Here is a 20,284-nt window from a genome sequence, read left to right as displayed (position 1 = left end):
GCAGTGATCTGCTGCTGGAAGCCACACTGGCAAATCAGTGTTGCTGGGGCAGGAAAAGCCCTTCATTTTGAGGACATTCAGACAAGAAAATGCTGCCCACCTTGTTATGGTTAAGAGGTTCTCTCATGAGACACAACTCGTGTCTCATGTGTCACTCAGATGGAGCAGAACTAATGCTGATAACCACTAAACAGAAATCTCTGACAATGAACTTGAAGTACATTGCCAACAGAACAACCCACGAGAAAGCTTTTCATCCTCTAACAGACTTGTTTTAGGAAAGACACCGCTTTCAGACACAGCATGCTTTGTGTGGAGCTAAACGAATCTCCCTTAGCTTTGCAACCACGCTTGGTTCCATGGCAGGCAGGACTTACCCCGGCAGAGCTTCTGGGCGCTCCTCTGGCCTTGGCGGGCTCCGTCAGTCACAAGCGGCTGCCGAGGGTCAGCGGGCTGAGAGACCGGCGGGGCCGGGGCCGGGTGCGCCGTGGGCAAGATTCCGGTTGAGCAGAATCGACCCCACAACTTCTGAACCAGGCTGGCAGGAACAAAGGCCAGAGCTGGGCTTGGGGGCTGCCGGCCGGGTCAGGGGGTGGGCGGGAGGGCCCAGGTGTGGGGCTCGGGCCCAGGTGTGGGGCTCGGGCCCAGGTGTGGGGCTCGGGCCCAGCGAGGCCTGCAGAGGAGCCCACCCACCGGAGGAGCCCACTGCTGCAGCCTGGTGATGATGCACAGGTGTTCTCTAATTCTGTAACAGCTCACAAGGGTGGCAACAGATCATAAAATCTGTTACAGAGTGGTTTATTCAATTCTACAGCACAGGACAGAGACTTAATCCTATGGGGGGGGGGGACTGTGTCCCTCAGCTGTAAGACAGTTTGCAGAGTTTCTTAACACAGTATAATTAATTCCCAAGTATCACTGGCAAAGGACACAAAACTACAAACTTTCCAACTAGGAATTCCAGGCTTAAATGTCACTGCAGATAACTAGCTTTTAGTACTGAAACTCTGTAATGATTTATTGTGAAGCATAAGAATAATATAAGATTTAGGAAAAGATTCCTTCCAGCCTCACAAAAATAATGTTATAGAACAAACTGAAGACTAAACAAGTGCCCAGTTGGCTTTATTTATAGGGCCATGTAATACAATACTCCAAATGAAGGATTTAATTAAGAGCACTGTATTAGAAGGCTGTAAAAATACAGACTACACTAGGCCCTGCAGGTAAAGAAACAAGTGGAAACAGAAAATAAGAGTTTGAGAGGTAAAGCAATTTCCCAAATTTTAAAATTCCTTGCATGATAACTGATTTTCTACACATAGCCTGCAAACTCAAGCCAACAGACAACAGGTACTAAATGGTCCTAACAATGACCTAAATGGTCAGCTCTGCCAAAGTGGCTGGGCATGCACCATCACAGAATTATCCTCTAAAATTTCTAGCCCGTGGGAAAAAAATAATCTGCAAATCTCTCTCCTAAATGTGAGAGCCTAATTTCTGCCACAGCTATAGGAAATGTTGTTTTGAATTTTTTTGCCCCTAAGTACAATACTACTATAGTCCCATACTCCTCTAAGGCAGTAACTTCATTTTTTTGCATTTTTAAATTTCTTTACATTTCTGTTACGTTGTTCTCAAGGTCATCCAATTTCTCTTGTGTGATACTGTAAACTGATGAAGACTTTTAGCTCTGCACCACTAGTGTATTCCTATTTTTTTTGCCAAGGATCATAATGAAAAATATTAAGTATAGCCTTTCCCAGAACATATATCATCCTGTGAAGATGCTCCAGCAGGAATCATCTAGTCTAAAATGATTTTGTTTTCTAGTGACTACATTATTAGCCCCAAACACTCCATTCTTAAACACAAGCATGTCTTTATGTATACTGTGCAGAAGCAATAGGAACATAGGCAGATGGCATGATTACAGACCTTCACGGATTTTCCTGCTCCCTTATCACTAAGGCTCTAAGTAATTGCATGCAGCAACACCATTTTCCCTCCTACCTCCACCACAACAATTCAGAAAAAGAAGCCTGTGCAGAGAACTTCCCTGAGTGCCCCCTTCCACAGTCATTATTTTGACACAGATCCTTATAGATGCACTTTGGGTTAATATGTACAATGCATATGCTGGGAATGCTGTCATGTACTGCACATCTCACTTTATAGTCCATCAACTGAGGCAGAAGGCACATGCATTTACAGCCACTAAATGTAAGCCAGATTGTACCTACTCATGGTTTATTTTCTTTTAGCACATACCCCTCAGCCATTTTCAGCTGCACAGAAGCAACAAGAAAAGGTACCTTGGCCATATGCATGACAAAAAGTACTGGAAGGTGAAGCAGAACGTGTGAGGTTATCTGTACTGTAGTATTTAATATTCGACAGTGTACCACAATACTTCGTTCTGAATATGTTGGAATGCACAAGTCTTGGTTGATTTGATGTTACTAATCTCAGTTTTGCTTCCCTGTCCTTTTCAAAAAGGCTACTCATCCCAGAGGCAAACCAAAATGCTCATTATTTTTTAAACGGTGGGATTAATCCTCTGCCCAAGGTGGAACTGCATCCAAATATGCTCATAAAACACTACCTTTACCACCAAGAGCAGCCCAATAAACACACACTGATTCCCCGTGTTCCCGCCGCAGGCCAGGCGGAGGCACGCGCACAACCTCATCGAGCCCCGGGGCTACGAGAGGCCGGACATCACCTCAGCGCTCCCGGAGAAAAACGACAATCAGTCCGAGAGCAGCGGAGAGGTGCCCCCATCCTCCGTTCGAAACCGGTGGAGAGCGGCGGACCGAGCACGGCGGGCAGGGGGGCTGGAAGGCCCGGCCCGGCCCGGCCTGATCTGCGCACCTAGCCGCCACCTCCGCCCGGGGCCGCCAGGGGGTGCCGTCAGCCGCGGCGGGGCACGGCCGCGCCGCACCGGGGACGGTGGGACAGACCCGGCCAAGTAAAACCGGCACGGCTGGGGCCTGGGCCCGATTCCCGGCGACCAAATTAACCTCTGTGAAGTGGCGTCTAGAGAAATGTCCGCACTCTGGAGAGGGCTTGAATGCTCCCGGGTTAATCCGTCCGAGGGCCCTTACCTGCAGTGCGATTAATCAGAGACGCCCCAAACCCATTTGTTTCCACTAAGAAGTCCTCTGACAAAACGGTCTCCGCTGCAGGCAGCGGGCCCTTTCAGTGCCCCTCCCAAGCCACCCTCCTCCCCCTCTCCCGCCGTCAGAGGGACAGAAGAAAAGCCGCTGAAGCTGTTTTATCACACTGCGGGGGCTGCGGAGATAAACCCCACATATTGTCACCTAGAAAAATGGGGATATTAGATTGCAGGAAAATCAATGTACAGGACAAACATTAATGTGCAACAATAGTCACTGATGACAGATACAAATTACTGGCAGGCCCCAGAGCACTTGTTTTAGCTCGAGTTTCAACCCAGAGGACGGGAAGGGAAGGCTACCGGAGGATCCGCGCCTGGGGACTTACCGGACGGGCCGCCGGCACGAAGCCGCGCTGCTGGAAGCCGGCTGCTGCCGGGGCTGCGGGTCTCGGAGAGCCGCGCACCGCCGGAGACACCGGGGTTACTGGGGTACCGCGCGTCGGGTCCCGGCACGCCCCTGGCTGCGGCCGGCACCGAAAGCGTCCCGCAGTTGCGGGAAGAGGCGGGACGCAGACACAGACGCTCTCCAGTGTCCCGGGGAAGCAAGGCGCTCTCCGCTGCCACCTCGCAGCGGGCAAGCGGTGGGGCGGCCTGCCCGGGCACAGCTCCCTCCGCTGCGGCCCCGGCCCACCTCCGCCGCCCAGCCGCCCTCCCAGGGCTGCAAATGAGCCCGCCTGGGCGGCCGGGAGTGCAGTGGAGGCCGTGCTCTTACCCTGCTCCATCGTCCCTGCACGGCAGCGGAGTCCCGGCGGGGGCTGCTCCTTCGCGAGCGGCCGCTCGGAGGCGGTGCGCAGTGTCCGGGTGAGGGCCATAGCGGCCAGGGCTGGAGTTCGTGTTCAGACGGGGAAAACCCGCGGGGTGCCTGGCGGGAGAGCCGCACGAAGCAGGAGCTCTACAGCTGTGCGACCTGGAGGAGGCACCGGCAGACAGGGATCGAGACGACCCCGGGAAGGGGCGGTGCGGGTGGGTCCGCGGGCTCCTGGGTTCGCTGGGTCACCTTCAGCAGCTCCGCGCGAGTGCGGAGGAGCAGAGCGCGGGAGGCATCCCCAGCTTCTTCCTAGTGCAGGCGGGAGTTGCAGAAAGGAGAGTGGACGGAGCTGATGGAGCTTAGTCAAGGGAGCAGGATAAACCCGTTACTGCCGCCTTTGTTGCTGTCGCCTACAACTGACTGGGGGAAAAGCAATGAAGTCGCTTATCAAAACCTTCTTTAGAGCAGCACCGGTTTTAATCTCGCGTTTATATAATAGGCTGTTTGCAAGAATGCATATTACATGGCACAGGCTCTTACAGCGACTGAAAATAAAGATTATTGACCAACCCCGAATAATCGATTCTTAAACTTACTTTCACATCGGGGCTTTTGTTTCAGGTTAAACGAAACCACGTTCACTTGTGAACAGTTCTGCCGATGGACAAAACCACACCCAAAATCCGCGCATTTAACAATTGTTCGATACGATGAAGTCGATTCATGTTTACTCTGTGAACATTTCGAAAAGTTTTAATTCCGCACTTGTGGATAGTATTTTCCTTGGTTAACAACAAAAAACGGTAGAAGGCGGCTGTAAGGCGAAGAACGCGATTTAACCCCCTTTTCCGGCATTATTTTATCTAAGAATCTCGAATCTGTTCTCTTCTTCTCTTGACATTAAGCATGTTTCGATTGAGAATAATACTTGTGGAAATTTTACTTGTGCGAACGAAGTTCGTTCCGCGATGAAGTAAAAGCCATTTTTTCGTTTAAAGATAGGGGCTTGATTACCCGCGTCCGCCGTATCCGGAGGGAGGCATCCCTCCGGGGCCGGAGCGTTTCAAACCGGCAACATGTAACGCGGCCGTTCCGTGGGCACGCCGGCAACTTTAAAGACGCACCCTAACGCAGAAGGAAGAGCTGGCGCGCAGCTCCAAGCGGAATCGGTTACCCGACACATCGACCGGTCCGGGAAGAACGCCGTCCTCCCGCCCCGAGGCAGTGTCCGGCGACCCCACGGGTGGGCAGTACTCCCAGAGGCCCGCAGAGCTCAGTGGTGGGTCCCACGGCCCAGTGAGGGCCGAGCCGGGCCAGTGCTGCGGGAGAGGGGCGGGGGTGACCCGGGCAGCTGACCCCGGCGGGCGCCGCACGGGTGGGTTTCGGTCGCCGCCGCGCGGCCACGTGCGCCTCCGCGCACTCCCACGGCCGTGACGTGTCGGGGTGGTGGCCCTCACTGCCCGGCGATTGGGCAGCGGAGGCGGCGCGGGGAGGCGGCCACCCAATGGGCGCAGGGCTGGCAGGTGCCCGCGCGGTTATCTGCGCCCGGGGGCGCGGCGCGGAGCGTCCCACGGCCGCCGCCGGGACACGCGCCCGAGCCGAGGCGCGGACCCAGCCCAGTCTCGCACTCATCCCCTCAGATTTCCCCCCCCCCCCCCTCCAGCCGGATCCCACGGACCGAGGGGGCTGTTCTTCCCAGGACTCCAGATCTGCCGGTTCTGCCGTGGTGCCCCGATTGCGCTTTTTCTGTGCTCCAGCCTGGAAATTCGTGGTGCGCGCCGCCGAGTTCTGGGGGCGGGCGGAGAAGCGCTGGGGTTTTCTGCGCCCAGAAAACTTTGGTACTTACTGTTGCTCTGAAGGCACAGCCCGAGCAGATACCGTCCCGCTTGGCGCGAGGTGACCGCGGAGCAGCTGCTAACGTGGAGGGAGGAGGACCCGCGCTCCTTGATGACCGCAAATGTTAGCGGTGGGGCAGATGGATGCTAATCGCCAGAGCGCGTTCGTCCTCAGCAGTACGCCGCTGGCCGCGCTGCACAACATGGCCGAGATGAAGACCTCTCTCTTCCCCTACACCCTGCAGAACCCCTCCGGCTTCAAGGCACCAGCTCTGGGCGGACTGAACACGCAGCTCCCCTTGGGGACGCCGCACGGTATAAGCGACATCCTGGGTCGGCCCGTGGGCTCCGCCAGCAACCTGCTGGGCGGGCTGCCCCGCATCAACGGGCTGGCGGCCTCAGCCGGGATGTACTTCAATCCTGCCGCCGTCTCCCGCTACCCGAAACCGCTGGCGGAGCTTCCGGGCCGGCCGCCCATTTTCTGGCCGGGAGTGGTGCAGGGCTCTCCCTGGAGGGATCCCCGTCTCGCCTGTCCTGGTAAGTTGGGCCGGTTCCTAGCCGGGAACGCGGTGGACGGGGCGGACGGCTCGGGTCGGCGGAGGCGGCGGGCGCGGCAGACAGGACCGCCGGAGGCGGTGCCGGTCCCGGTCCCCTCGGCTCCCGAATGTCCCCGGACCGGATCCTGCTCTAGGACCGCCGGCGTCCCGGCGGACACCGGGCCGCAGCCTGCTTAGCGCTGGGCCCCAGCTGGCACCGGTGCCGACCCCGTCTCTGACGAACCTGTTTTTCCTCCGCTTTCAGCTCAAACGGGGATGGTTTTAGACAAGGACGGCAAGAAGAAACACTCGCGACCGACTTTCTCTGGGCAGCAGATATTTGCTTTGGAGAAAACCTTCGAGCAGACGAAATACTTGGCAGGACCGGAGAGAGCCCGCCTTGCCTATTCCCTAGGGATGACCGAGAGCCAAGTGAAGGTAGGTTTCCGTGGGGTTCTACCGCCAGGGCAGTGCTGTCACGTTTTACTTTAGCAGTAATTATCAGCGACCATGAAAACTAAAACCGAACAGGGATTTTTTTTTTTTTTTTTACGGTCAAATATAATTTAACCTGCATTTAGTTATTGGATAGATCTTAGGCAAATTTTTGCGCAGCTTATTTTAGTTTTACAGTTACTTGTGCTGCAAACGATTTAAGAGGTCTAATATACATTCGGGAAAAAAAACCGCCAAACGTACCGCAAACCAAACTCCAAAAGCACTCTGCAGGTAAACGTTTTCAACGGATACTGTGTCAAATAACTGGCATAAATTTAGCTTGCATTTGCACATATAATTTTTATCACGGACTTTAGGTGCACTGAAGCATTGCGGTGCACTGGGAGCCCAAAATTCTGATTTTTCTGCCCACTGAATTCTGTTTTCAAGAGATGATTGTGCCATGAAACCGCCGGTTTTACTGTTGCACAACTCCGGCTGGTGACACCCCCCGAGGAACGGGGCGGGTGACCCAAACGTGTCCCCCCACCCCCCCTTCCCTAGTGCTGCCGGGTGCCCCGCGGCCCTTCTGCCCCCCCTGCTCTGGCGCTGCCCCAGGACCCCTGCACTGCTGGTGGGAGGGAGGGGAAGGGAAAGGGCGACTGGTCCGGTCCCGCTGTCGGGTGGACAGCGAGCTGAGCTGTACCCGGTGCCGGTGTCCAGGTCTGGTTCCAGAACAGAAGGACCAAATGGCGGAAGCGGCATGCAGCGGAGATGGCCTCAGCCAAGAAGAAGCACGACTCGGAGACGGAGAAGCTGAAGGAGAGCTCGGAGAATGAGGATGACGATGAATACAACAAGCCCCTGGACCCCAACTCAGACGATGAAAAAATCACGAGGCTATTGAAAAAGCACAAGTCCACGAACCTGTCCCTCGTCAGCCCCTGCAGCACCAGCTCGGACACCTTGTGAGGGTACGGGCATCTACTGCAGCTGCAGGCAGCCAGGCGAGCCGCTGTGGTGGGCACCGTGAGAGACAAATTGTAACTGGATGTTTAAAGTGGTGTGTTGTACAGCCCAAGATGTATGTTAAATGTATATATTTTTTACAGAATAAGTTATGAAATTATTTTCCTTCTCATCGATGTAAATTTCAGAGGAATTTTTCCAACTTTTAAGGTTTTGTTTTGTGCCCCTTTAAGGTCTTACTCCTCTTTTTGCCTTCCTGCCAATTTCCTGCTCCTAACAATCGTTTTTGTTACGTTTTGTATGGGTCACGAATTCCAAACTCAGCCACTTTGTATATAGTAAATTTCAGATTTTTGTGATGTATATTTCTAGTGTAAAAAGGGCGGTTTTCTTTCACTCCTTCTAATCAGTGTTTTGGCGTTTTGATTTCTTCTGCCTCTGGATTTTATGCTTAATAATATAAAAAGCGAAAACAACACAAAAAAGGAAGAGAGAAAAAAGGTAATTTGATTTTACAGGGGGAGGAAATGTCTCTGGAAAGAGTTTGTATAAATCAATAAATTATTTAACAAGCTTCTCTTTCAAGCGACTTTCTTCCCGCATTATTCGGTTTTGGTCCCCTTTGTGGAGGCCCGGGGGCGGCCGGGGGAACGCTGCTGGGCTGGGGGAGGCTTCGCTCCCGCTTCGCGGGTATTAGTCAGGGAGGCGCAGGCCAGAGGGTTTACCCTACCTGTTGCAGGTTGATCTCTGCCTTTCGCTTCGCTCGTCCAGGGGCCGAAATTTTTGGGGACGCCAGCCTGTCGCCTGTCCTCGCCTCGCGCCGGCAGCGGCTCCCAGCTGGTGGAGCAGGGCGAGCCCTAGGTGCGGGTGGAAGATTGCTACCCCCGAGGACAGCTTGCTGCCCCACGGGAACTTGAGATCTGGGACATCTCCTTCCCTTCATCCCCCCCCCCCCAGAAAATGAAAGAGACGGGGCTGAAGGTGCAGCCTTCGACCTGCCGTGTGCGGGGGCCAAGTCCGTGGCGGGCACAAACAGGAGAGAGGACGGGCTGGGACAAGTCCCATGCGCTGACCTGGACACCGGCAGTCGCAAAAACCCCGCAATCTTCTGAGCTTAACAGATTCTACAAGCACGGTCTGTCTCCTCACCTTCCCGCCGAGCTCCTGGAAACACAAGCCTCAGCTCGCAGGCACTGCAGCAGCGGGCCCAAAACGAGACACAGGTAATTAAGCAGCCGACGAAATGCCCCCGAGCCGGCCAAGGTTCTGCTTTTACCCTCTCAGGCATATGCGAGGCCGGTTATGTGCAAGCCAGCTCCGTTGGCAAGCCGTTTTTTTGTTTTTGTTTTTTTCTAATAAATGAGAATTTCTTTCAGCGACTCAGTTACTACTTCGCAACCTGAGTAAACGCAGCGACCTTGCTATGGCCCGGCCCCGCTGCATTCCTGCCCAGCGGGACGGGGCAGCCCGGGCGCTCCGGGCAGTGGCTAGGCCGAAGCCCTGTAGCGCCAGGTCGGCCCAGTGATCCCGGCCGGTGGCACCAGGGACCGCCGCCCGACCCTTCCTGGCAGAGCCAAGCCCCAAGGAGCAGGAGCGAGACCCGCAGCTGCTGCTGTAGCGGCTCTGCTGGGGTTCTTTATTCGCGGCGCAGCTGCCCCGAGCGGCGTCGGGGCGGTTCCCACTGCGGGAAGGGTCCGCGGAGCCTGCTCCGGTTCGTGGTCTGGCCTGTTCGGTGGTCCCGGGGCCGGGCCGGGGCCTCCCCGCCGCGCAGCCGCCCCGCGGTGTCCCAACCCGGGAGCCTGGTGCCGGCACTCCGGGCCTGCGCTCGCTCTGGTTCGTTTCGCTCACATATTTCTGTCAGGGATGAGGTTTTTTCCCCAAGAGGTCCTGCAAGTTGTTACTCACTGAGAGTTGCGGGTTGGAAGAAGACGGAGTAAATTAAGTTTAGGAATTAATCTTCATGTCCGCTTTGAACACACTGAGATAGGAAGCTTGAGCCGTGGCGAACACCAGAGCCGGTTTCCTGGCTTCTGAGGGAAAATGGGATTAAAAAAAACCATCCGCACTTGAAAGCCGGATTGATCACACCTGCTCCTGGCCCCCAGGAGCTCGAGATCCACAGTCAGTGATGAGCCCCTCGTACCTCAGGAACGCCTCCGGCTGCCGGTGGCCCGGGTCCGGGGCGAGGCCGCGGCTGCCCGGAGGCTTCAGCGGGGGGAATCGGGCAGTGGCCCTACCTGGGAACGTCCCCGCTGCTCAGCTCACCCCACACCTCCCGGGTAAGCCCTCTGGATTTGGGCTAAATGCTAAAGTCGCGCTTCATGAATTTCTGAGGGTTAAATTCGAGACTCTTTCAACAAACGACCGTGCCGGGTCACCTGTGCCTGACGGCTCCAGCTGCGGTTAGTTGATGGTCTCACAGTTCACAGCTCGGGTGAGTTGACCCCTAACAGGCTGCAGCCGGGACCAAAGAAGGCTGTATGTACTTTTTTCTAAAAGCAGAGATAATCACGAAGGAGTTTATGGTGGCATATTTACTGAACTGCTGGTGACCGGCATCTCATGAATAGCTCATAAAGTTCTATTACTCTCAGTGCATTAGCACTGCAAGACAAGCTCCTAAATGCCTTTTCCTCAGCTTGTTTTGTGTTTTGATTAACACCCGAACTGTGTTCTGTTATACAGGTTTTCATGAGAAAGATAACTGTTAATTGGCAAGAGATTAAAAGATAACTCATTAATAAGAAATGTTACAGTGATTTCCCTGTAATTCCCAATGCCCGAGTTAAAGGGACAGACACAGCCACGTTCATCATGATCAGTTTTATTGCTTGAGAACCAGAGAACTCATTTCTAAAGGCCTTCGAAGTTATGAGTTGAGTTTGCTTAAATAGAATTACTGTGTGGTTATAACGCAGCATGGCACGATAACAATACAGAGCTGCAGATACCCTTTGGGCAACAGTACTTAATATCAACCCAGATTGTACTGTTGAGAAAGCATTCTGCAAGCACACATTGAATAATTTCCAGTGGTAGTGATTTATACCAAAATCAAGCATCAATCTAATGCCATCACGCAGTCCATGAACTCTGTAGTGTTCTAAATTAAATCAATAAAACATACATTTGTGTTTCATCAACAGACTCCCTAATCACCTTTTAATGTTGTATTTAGTGGTAGGAGAAAAATGTTCGTAACAAGATTATATTGTAGGCTGCACTGAGCTACTAACCAGGAAAATTTACAGTAGGCTTGTTTTTTTTTTAACACTGTATAAATACAGTCTGTGTCCAATACAGTTGCTACCTGAAGCAAACTATTATTTTCTTCTCCTGTGTTGTTATTGTTTCAATATAGAATACTTGGCACCATAAAACAGTAACAAAAGATGGACAAAAACAGTTTACAAAATTCTGGAAAGTTACACCCAAACCTAGCTAAGAACTTCACATTCAATCCTTAATATTACATAGAAAGAAGGGATTATAGGAGTAACAAAGTGAAACTGCTAATATATGTGCTATATAGTATGCTATATATCTGTATCCAGGATGGCACTGCTATATATTATTCATTATATAAATGTTGATTGTTGGTGTACACTTAACTAAGCCTGCTAAGACTCCAACATTAACTGCTGATATGGCACTCTCAAGCATTCATATTGGACAGTATATTTAGCATAAGTTTTGGTCAGGTTTATAAATTATGTATCTGTGTATATATACACATACATACATATATATACACACACATATACGTATGTATAGAAAGCAGCTGCTGTGTGATTCAAAAACCATGTAACATGGCAGTATAGTAAATAATATGAGAAAAAAATATAAAAATGAAAAACTAAATCTAAAACACAAACCACAACAAGCCTTGGTCAACAAAGAAAATACCATTTAAAACCATCAATATCTGTATCTATACAATCCAATGTACAAAACTCCAAAGTGGTAAAGATATATAATGTTACGCATGACACTTTTAGAAGTTTATAATATGCTGAAGTAGCTTTTCCACATTGACAAACACTTATTAAAAGTTGAAAGTTGTGAAATCTAAAATACATAACATCTCTGCTGTCTATTTTGAGTTTTGGCAACAGAATAGTGACATATATATAAAAAATAATTCCACATTTCTACTTGATGTCATATGAACATACAAGACAGTGAGGTATGTGAGGCTTTTCTCAAACAGAGTCCAGATGCTGAAGCATAGTGTATGATCAGCAGTCTAAGAATGTGGCACTCAGGACTTGATTTATCAAGACAGTTGTTAGGATTATGTATTTCAGTATACAGTATGTGTGTTCCTTCCCCTCCTTGCTACAGTGTGGTTTCATGGAAAAATCTTCTCATTCCGTAGGCATCTTTTTCCTGTTGCAGAATTGGCATTTTTTTAAAAAGAAAAATAAACACAGGGGAAATGATGTAGAAAATATAAACGTGAAGGGGAAAAAATGATATTTACCACCACATCACTGCACGACACAACACTTGTGCACATTTGCAATAGGTTTACCTGCCCCAGCAGCTATTCGAAAGGACAGGAACACAGGCTGCAGCAAGTTAGGGAAAAATAGAAGTTACATATTTGAAATACAAACTTTTGTTTGTTTGTTTGTTTGTTACAGTCAGTACTAAACACAACAAAAATGCCTTTATGACTGGAAACAAAATTATGCGGTTTTTAAAAATCAATATAACTACAAAATGCACAAAAGAACTAAATTGTCCCCTTACAGATCTTTGGCCCCACTGAAATCTAAGGCAAGATTTGTTATTGATTCTATGGGAAGAGGAAGTCCTTTTTATCACAGAATTAGCTCCACTCAAAATGCCATGCTAAAAAACTGGTGGCAAGTCCACTGGTGACTTGGACACCAGGAAACAAAGCCTGCTGTTTCTGAACTGTCTGTGCTTCAGCCTCTGACACACTGAACTTTTCATTCTACTGGAGAAGTTAGTAAACTTCTGTGTTTTAACATCTGACTTGCATGACTCTGGACCAAATATCGTAAGTGCCACCTTCTTTATAAAAAAAAAAAAATACTCCGTTTCACCAGAACTCTGACCATGGAAGTATACGTCTAAATCTGTGATTTTGGATTTCTGTGTGTACATGTGTACACATCACCAAATGACCATTAAAGAGCCTTAGTGTTGTCTCTGGGACTGATCATTACCATTGTCATACAATTCACAAGTTTTTGCAAGTTTCTAGTTGAGGTTTTACATAACTTCTATATATGCTTTGAGAGGCTACGTCCTACTACTTGATCAGTCTTTTTCAAAGAGAGCAAATACTCAGTTTTGCTGTATTTCTAACTTAGCTTTCCATCTGGTATCCTCAGTACAGAAGTTTGAAAAATTCACATCTTTTATCTTTTTCTTCTCTTTCACAACTGGTATATATGTAATTCTCACATGTTGCTTAAATAGTGGAACTGCCAATATGTAATTTTACTAATAAGCAGATAGGCACCAAATTAATTTAAGATATGTTTTGGAAGCAATTTTGATGACCCAATGAGAATACTTTTGTTTTACACGACCCGTTTAAGTGCACTGACAGTTGCTCTTCATCTTGTATCATTCTAGTGCACATCATCCTCTTCTTTATTTGATTTCACAAAAGTAGCTACTCTAATATACTGGCTGATTTCAGCTGAATTCAACTTTTAAACATTTTAAATTACAAATAGGACAGAGATATAGTTGACTCAAGGTAAAATTACCAGAAACCAGTGCATACATTTTTCCTTCCTAATAACAAATACTTAAGAAGATTCAATATTAAAATGTTTAATTTAATTACCTTGTGATCCCCCATGCAGACATTTGGCCCAATGTGGTCATATATTACTATCTTCTCATCATTTTCGGACTAATTAAAAAAAAAAACAGCACAAAAAACCAACAGTAAGTTCAGGTATTCTCCAGATTACAGAAACAGAAAGAAATACAGAAGTAATTTGCGCAAATAATTCAAACCAGTTTCTGAATGAAGTGATATTAGCACGTCTTTTCTTGGCTTCTCCAGACAAAGACTCATGTAGGATGAGTTCTTATGTCCAGTACTGCCTGTAGTAATTTGTGTAATTATACATGTAAAAAACCTCACAAAATAACTGCATCTACTCCCTGCTTCTGGGACCTTGAGATGTTTCAGTGAGCAACACCTGGATAGATGGAATAAATGACTCATTTAGAACTGCATCCCATCCTTTTGCCAACAAAGGGCAACTAGCACATTTGGCTAATCCTTTTTTTAAGAACACACAATTTTTGTTGAATTAGGTGCACTGTATGCTGTTTTTTGAATTACATACAATGTTGCCTTGTAAGAGCATTTCACTTCATCTTATAGGTAATTGGTAATTTTAAATGTTCAGAGAGGTGAACGAATTATTTACTGTTTATGAGTATACCCTTTAAGCATTTCTATGAGATACATTTCTTCACGAAAAGCTTGAAGTGATTTAAAAAAAATCAGCAAATGAAGGATGACATTCCTCCAGTTTCCATTATGGGCTGCTTTCATTTTGTTCTTTGTTGAACTTTATCCTTACACACTGACTTCTTTAGGATTTGTAGCTTTGTGAATAATAAAATATACTCAATCTTTCTGCCATTTGCAATAAACATGATCTTGAGACTCTGTTTTGGTGCTCTACCACCATACTCCAGGAATAAATACAAATGCATCGCCATACAAGACAATTTGTTATTATGCTAAACCATTCCCATAAGCTAATTAAATATCCACACTCTGAAGTCTTTCACACAATCATAGATGTACCTTAAACTAGTTGGCAATTTGTTTTGTGTGAAAGTCAAGACTTTCTCATCTGTGATCAGTCAAGTTTGACTGGGCAATAACTTCATATAAACAGTAGCATTTAGGACTATAAAGTTAAAAGTGAATTATCTTTAATGCAGTAAGGAAGCTTAAGGTCAGATTTACTTTATAGCATGGTTGTCTGCCAAAAATATAAAAACATAACCTTCTGCATTGTATGCATGAGCACTTTCCAATATTTCAAGATCATAATGCCACCACCATCGGAAGTGTGGATACATTCATCAAAAGAGACTTGATAATTTACAAAGGCAGCATAAAATTGTGAATTTTCAACTGCATAATCTTTAGACAGATAAACAAATTACAGTGGCGCACAAGCAGAAACAATATACACTTGGCTGAGCATTCATTACTTCATGCTATCAGGCATCAACGCAACTCCCTAGCAGTGGGCAACCTTTGGTGTTTTAGGGCTCAGGAAGCATAAAATAACATGATGGTGAGGTAACCGACCATAGCATGATAGATGATGTTGCATGAAAGCTGTTTACAGCCCCATGTCTATACAATCTGTAATGCCTACTGTGTGGCTGCACACACTGTACAGTGTGGCAATTTGTGCATACTATCCTTCCTTTACAGAGGATTGAAACGTAGATTCACTAGTTTTTGATTGAAATAAAATACAGAATATCTAAGACATAAAAATAAATTATTTGCCTCTAAGAAAAATGAATGCAGCAAAATAATTACCTGCATAAGAATATTCCATAGCTAGTTATAACAAAAAAAATTATTAAAAATTTCATATATGCTCATATTTTAAGGATTTGTAACACTGTAATCAGTTAATTAGCACTTGCTCTCACTTTCTACACAGTTCCTTATAAAGCGCCAAAGGCTGTGCAATCAAATAAATTCTCAGTGGCATGGCAAACACTGTTTTTTCACGTAATTTTGCTGTTTCATCTATCAGCTCAGCATTCTTTTCCACTGATTATTGTCTTTAAGTTTTATGGGCCAGAACTGCAGTTTGGTTTTGAGCTGGATAAGCTAATTCCTTTATTGGTATAGACTCACTGAGTGTAACAACCATGCCAGTTTGGCCTTATCTATACCTGTAGTTTTGCATATACATTTCTGGAGATGTCTCAAACTGCATGCTTGTAATTTGCAAATGAAAAGCTGCAGAGAGAAAACTATATGCATTTAAAAAATGTAATCTTTGAATGACCCAACTGACTGGGTTTCTGTCCCACAGAGACTAAGAATTGAGATAAGTGACCTCACAGTTACAAACTTCTTTAATGCTCTTTGTTTTCCTTCGTTTAATTTTCTCCCATTATATCCAAGTTATATCCCCCTAGATAACCTGAAAGAATTCCTTCCCCTCTGTACTATTCACACTCTTCAAGCCTTTGTGTACACTTCAATCTCCTCATTCATAATTTAAAAAAAAATCTTCCCACATTGGCCACACTTTCATGGTTTTAATCCTTTGTTCTGTAGGAATTTCACAGGTTCTATCTGTAATATTTTGGGTAAAGTCTCACTTTTCCATATGATACTTCTATATAGGAAGCTTAAATAACACTTATTTTGACATTACTATTTTACTATAGAGCCTGCATTTCTCTGAGTTTCAGGTTGGGGTTTTTTTTAATTAAATACTGCAGTTCTTGCATTGTCTAAAATTTTAGGCAGAACTTCAGGCAGACACTTCTTACACATTAAGATGTGTAAGGAAGTACATCAAATTGAAATTTGACTAGCTATGGAAAAAAATGTTCTCAGCCTTTCAGTGAGTTATATCCTGCAAAGCAAACAATCTAATAATGAGATAAATAATATCGATGAGAGAAAGAAACACAAGGTTGTAGACTCCAGGGAAACAAGTTTCAAGGGTTTCATTAATTTAAACAGGAAAAAAAAAGCCATGAAGCTATAAAATATAGAATTGTTTGCAAAGATTATTTTCTGCAATTCACTCCCATTAAACTGTATTAACTATACAGGAATACAGAGACATGTGGCTTTAGGCAATTTTGGGTTTGTAAGTCTGTTATGTATGACACAATCATACAGTCTGGTCAGCAAAATATCCTCAATGCAACAGTGCTGGAAAGTCACAGCATGTTCATCCTTGCATCATGCTCATGGCCATGGCTAGCACAGTTGGAAAAATTCAGCTCAGAGTGGAAGGCATGGGTGAGATTTCCTTATATCATACACATATTTCCTGGTGTGTTCCTGATCCTTTAGAACAACTGATAACCAGTGTAACCAGGATGGATCTCCAGCTCAGAGGACAACACAGGCAGTGTCAGCTGGCACACATAATTGGCTGGCAGTGTTCCCAAAGAAAGCAAGAAAGCAGAGCTGGGTAAGCAGAATAAAAATAAGAGAAAAGGAAAATTGAAAGGTTCCTGAACTATATTTAGGTAATTTATCCTTGGATAAAGCATCACTAAGTTTACCTTAGCTCTATACACTAAAATCCCAAAATGAACTGTATATTGTAAAAGCATTGTACAACTATATTTTCAAAGCTCTAACGGAATGTCTAAATTTAGACACTTAACTGGTGTACCAAAGTTAGGAGCCCACCTGCCTTTGTCCAGGGTACAATGATAGGAGATTTGGCCCATTTAGGATCTGACATATTCTCACCACAACAGAGGGAACCTTAATCTACCACACTGGTAACCTCAAGCTGTTGCTATACAAGTTTTTCTTTTAATGTCAATACTCCTCAGTGAACAACACCTCCACTTTTGTTTGCACCTGTGCTGAATCCTCAGTAGGGCAGCATTGTTACAGTTTAGTTGACTAGACCAGGGGACTGATGGAGGACTACTGTTTTCAGTTGTTATTCTTCAAAGCAAGTACCCTGTGGTGTACATCCCAGTGCAGCAGTGGCAAACACAGAAGCGGCACAGGAGAGATGAAAGGCAGCCAGTGTTGGCAGCTCAGACACCAAAAGAAGCACTGGAGAAAGCTCATGCTTTGGTAATTTCAAGTGGGTTAACAGGAACAGATCCATATTCTGGGGTGTAAAGCATTGGAGATATGACAGTTTATTATTGCCATGGTATGCCATCTCCAGCCTGGCAAACATTTGCTACAGGCAACTGAAAATTTAAGGACAAGCAGAAGTGAATCAACTCTGCCTGCTTCTGCTGAAGACAGACAAAAGTCTGAGGCAGGTATGCAGGTCCATACTTACCTTCAGAATGAGCTCCTTGGCTGAGTGGGACATCAGTATTCTGTCGCACCAGGCTGGACATCTCGTGTTCATGTACTGCTTTCCTTGGCTGGAGTCCTCACTGTATGGGTAACTGCAAACAGATCAGTCACAACCATCAGCCATTTTTTTGCAAAGCAGCCTGAAACCTCTGGCTCAAATGGCCGCATTAAATAAAAACTCCAACTGGCAAACTCCCCTTTTAGACATGCCTATTTATCTTTCTTTTCTCCTCTCCCTTCATTTCTCATGTACTCTATTTCTCATAGATACAATCCTACTTTGGACACACATAGAATTTGAAAACTCTCACCTCCTACCTTGCGTTTTTGCATCTGAGAGCTGTTAAAGACTATCTACATGAAAGTATGAAAATCAGGTAAACAACAACTCAAGTAGAGAATAGGCTGCTGGCTGTAAGGCTCACTGTTTTCCCAGACCATTTCCAAAAATGGCACAGCTAAGTAGCCAAAGAGAAGTTTAGGAGAAATTTAGAGTGTTTGTGACAGGTTCAATTTCTTGAATATTAGGCCTGAATGAACTGAAATTTGACCTAGATAAATGTCTTTAAACAAAACCTGAAAGGCTGCTGCACATTATCTACATCTGCATGTATGGGTGTATTTAAAATGACATTTGCATTTTGTTCTGCTTATCACTGTAATAAAGGAAATACCAAGATTTTTCTGATAGGTGTGTAAAAATAACATTTCTGGTATTGTAACAAAAGGGTTTGCATGCTTGAAGAGTAACTTATTTACCACCCAACTTGATGTGATACTCTGAAGCTGAGATGTATAGCTTTCTACCAAATGGATTTACAAACTACACTGCCATTAAAAAGATTAGCCATGGCAAACATCCAAGAAAAGCGTACCGAACATATTAGAACAAACCAGTGATCTCAGTACCTTTTCCACCTCATCAAACCTAACAAGACTCATTTTCAAAACATATTATGAGAATTCAATTTGCTGCTTCACTGACATACAGAAGTACAGCTTATTTCTGAGTGTCTGTGAAATATTTTGATGATGTAATACTATTGGTAGTAGAAGCTCTTTGTCTGCAATTTAAGGGCTGAATTTTTCTGGTAACCTCTTCCTTTGGTTACTCAAGAACCCCACATGACTGAAGCTATTCTTTATGATATAAGGTATAAGAATCAATCACATTCCACACAGTCTTTCCTTTTGCAGCATTAACTGTATGCCTTTTTAAGTACAATGTTCTGTACCTGAAATGATCTGTCACTGCTATGTGTTAGAGAATTTCACCCAAGAGCCTATGTTCTGTGAAATGGTATTTATCAATTTGCTTTATTGATCTTAACGTTCTTACAGGGTGAAAACTTCTGCCAGTTTTTCAAGGTCTTCAGTGCTGATCACTCAGTCAAGAAGTTACTGTCGTTTACAAATCTTTGACAAATCAGATTTCTAGCAGTTGGGACAGAGATGAAAGTAAATATTTCAAAAGCTATCCAGACAAAATTATCTGTAGGTAATAATTTAATGCAAGAAAGTAGGGCAGTATCTTCTTTTTTATAAAGGCAGCATCCTTTACTCTGGCCAGGAGCTTGGATGAACAAGGCTTCCTCCTTCGCACCACTGCCTCTCTGGCTTGTGCAAGTTTCACTCTCAGTGAAATGCTGACCCAAACATAACAGAAAAAATGCTAACTACATACACCTCCCAAAAATTAGGAAAACTGTTTGCTCTCCCTCTACATGCTCTAGAAAGGCCACAAATACTTTGGAATATGAAGGCTTCTTTTGTAGATAGGCTCAGAAAGTGGTCATAGCTAGATATGACTCGAAATATCTGAGGGATTTTTTTTTTTTTTTGTGACTTAACAGGCTTTGGGGACAGTTTTGTTTGTTATGTCATTTAGATCTTTGAAAATAAGAGCTGTATTAGAGGTTCCTAGTTAGAGTGTCACTAATTACTGCACTGCTGCTGTTGACAGGTATTGTCAAAGATGATTGGACACCTTTACAAAAATACCTACTGCAGTGTAAGAAGTCTCTTGACATCACAAACCATCCTGTCAGGAGTGTCTTAAAACAAGCCAACAGTACTCTGTATATACCTGTGTCCTCAACTAGCATTTCCAATCAGGAAAAATGCTCCTAATGAATACTTTTCTTTGTTTAAGAATGGATAAAAGGCATTACTGATATGGGTGAAGTGTACTTTCTAGCAAGAAACAATTCACTCTGGAATTGTTAGGTGTTATTACCTTTAAAAGCTGTCTGCCACAGGCAGCTCTGCCTCCCTGCTCTTTGTCCATATAGGGAACATAGAGATGTACCCTGCTGCTGATAATCTGTTTTGGTGTTGCTTTAGGCATACTACTTCCTGTGGTCACGAAGTTCCCAGCAGTGTGGTAAGAAGTGTACCAACAGACAGCCACAAGGCAGCAGTGAGGGAAAATTAAGCAAAAAACTGCATCCTATTTCCAGATTTATGTGCTGATGTTTAGGCAAACTTTATTATGTTTCAGGGAGCGGAAGTACC

General features: G+C 45.9%; 2 protein-coding genes across 4 annotated transcripts in view; one reads left to right on the top strand and one right to left on the bottom strand.

Annotated features, from left to right (window-relative positions):
* The first annotated feature begins 5,585 nt into the window (after positions 1-5,585).
* NKX6-2 (NK6 homeobox 2) lies at positions 5,586-7,924 on the top strand. Its single transcript, XM_030453439.1, has 3 exons — positions 5,586-6,301; positions 6,566-6,738; positions 7,462-7,924. Exons 1-3 carry the CDS (start codon positions 5,887-5,889, stop codon positions 7,708-7,710), a joined length of 837 nt encoding a protein of 278 aa, XP_030309299.1. The 5' UTR covers positions 5,586-5,886; the 3' UTR covers positions 7,711-7,924.
* Positions 7,925-10,515: 2,591 nt separating this feature from the next.
* INPP5A (inositol polyphosphate-5-phosphatase A) overlaps positions 10,516-20,284 on the bottom strand; it is a 155,318-nt gene continuing 145,549 nt past the window's right edge. For 2 of the 3 annotated variants that reach the window (XM_030453528.1, XM_030453530.1), the window contains 4 exons: positions 17,751-17,862; positions 13,538-13,606; positions 12,191-12,278; positions 10,516-12,096 (listed from right to left, as the gene is read on the bottom strand). In XM_030453528.1, the coding sequence (XP_030309388.1) occupies positions 12,198-12,278; positions 13,538-13,606; positions 17,751-17,862 (262 nt within the window). In that variant the 3' untranslated portion in view covers positions 10,516-12,096; positions 12,191-12,197. The remainder of the gene's footprint in view (positions 12,097-12,190; positions 12,279-13,537; positions 13,607-17,750; positions 17,863-20,284) is intronic. The other variant, XM_030453529.1, reaches the window with a different exon arrangement.

The sequence above is a fragment of the Calypte anna genome, chromosome 6 (assembly GCF_003957555.1).
Source record: "Calypte anna isolate BGI_N300 chromosome 6, bCalAnn1_v1.p, whole genome shotgun sequence".
Classification (NCBI taxonomy): Eukaryota; Metazoa; Chordata; class Aves; order Apodiformes; family Trochilidae; genus Calypte; species Calypte anna.
The sequence above is the reverse complement of the archived record's forward strand: the minus strand, read 5'-3'. Positions and strand labels throughout refer to the sequence as shown.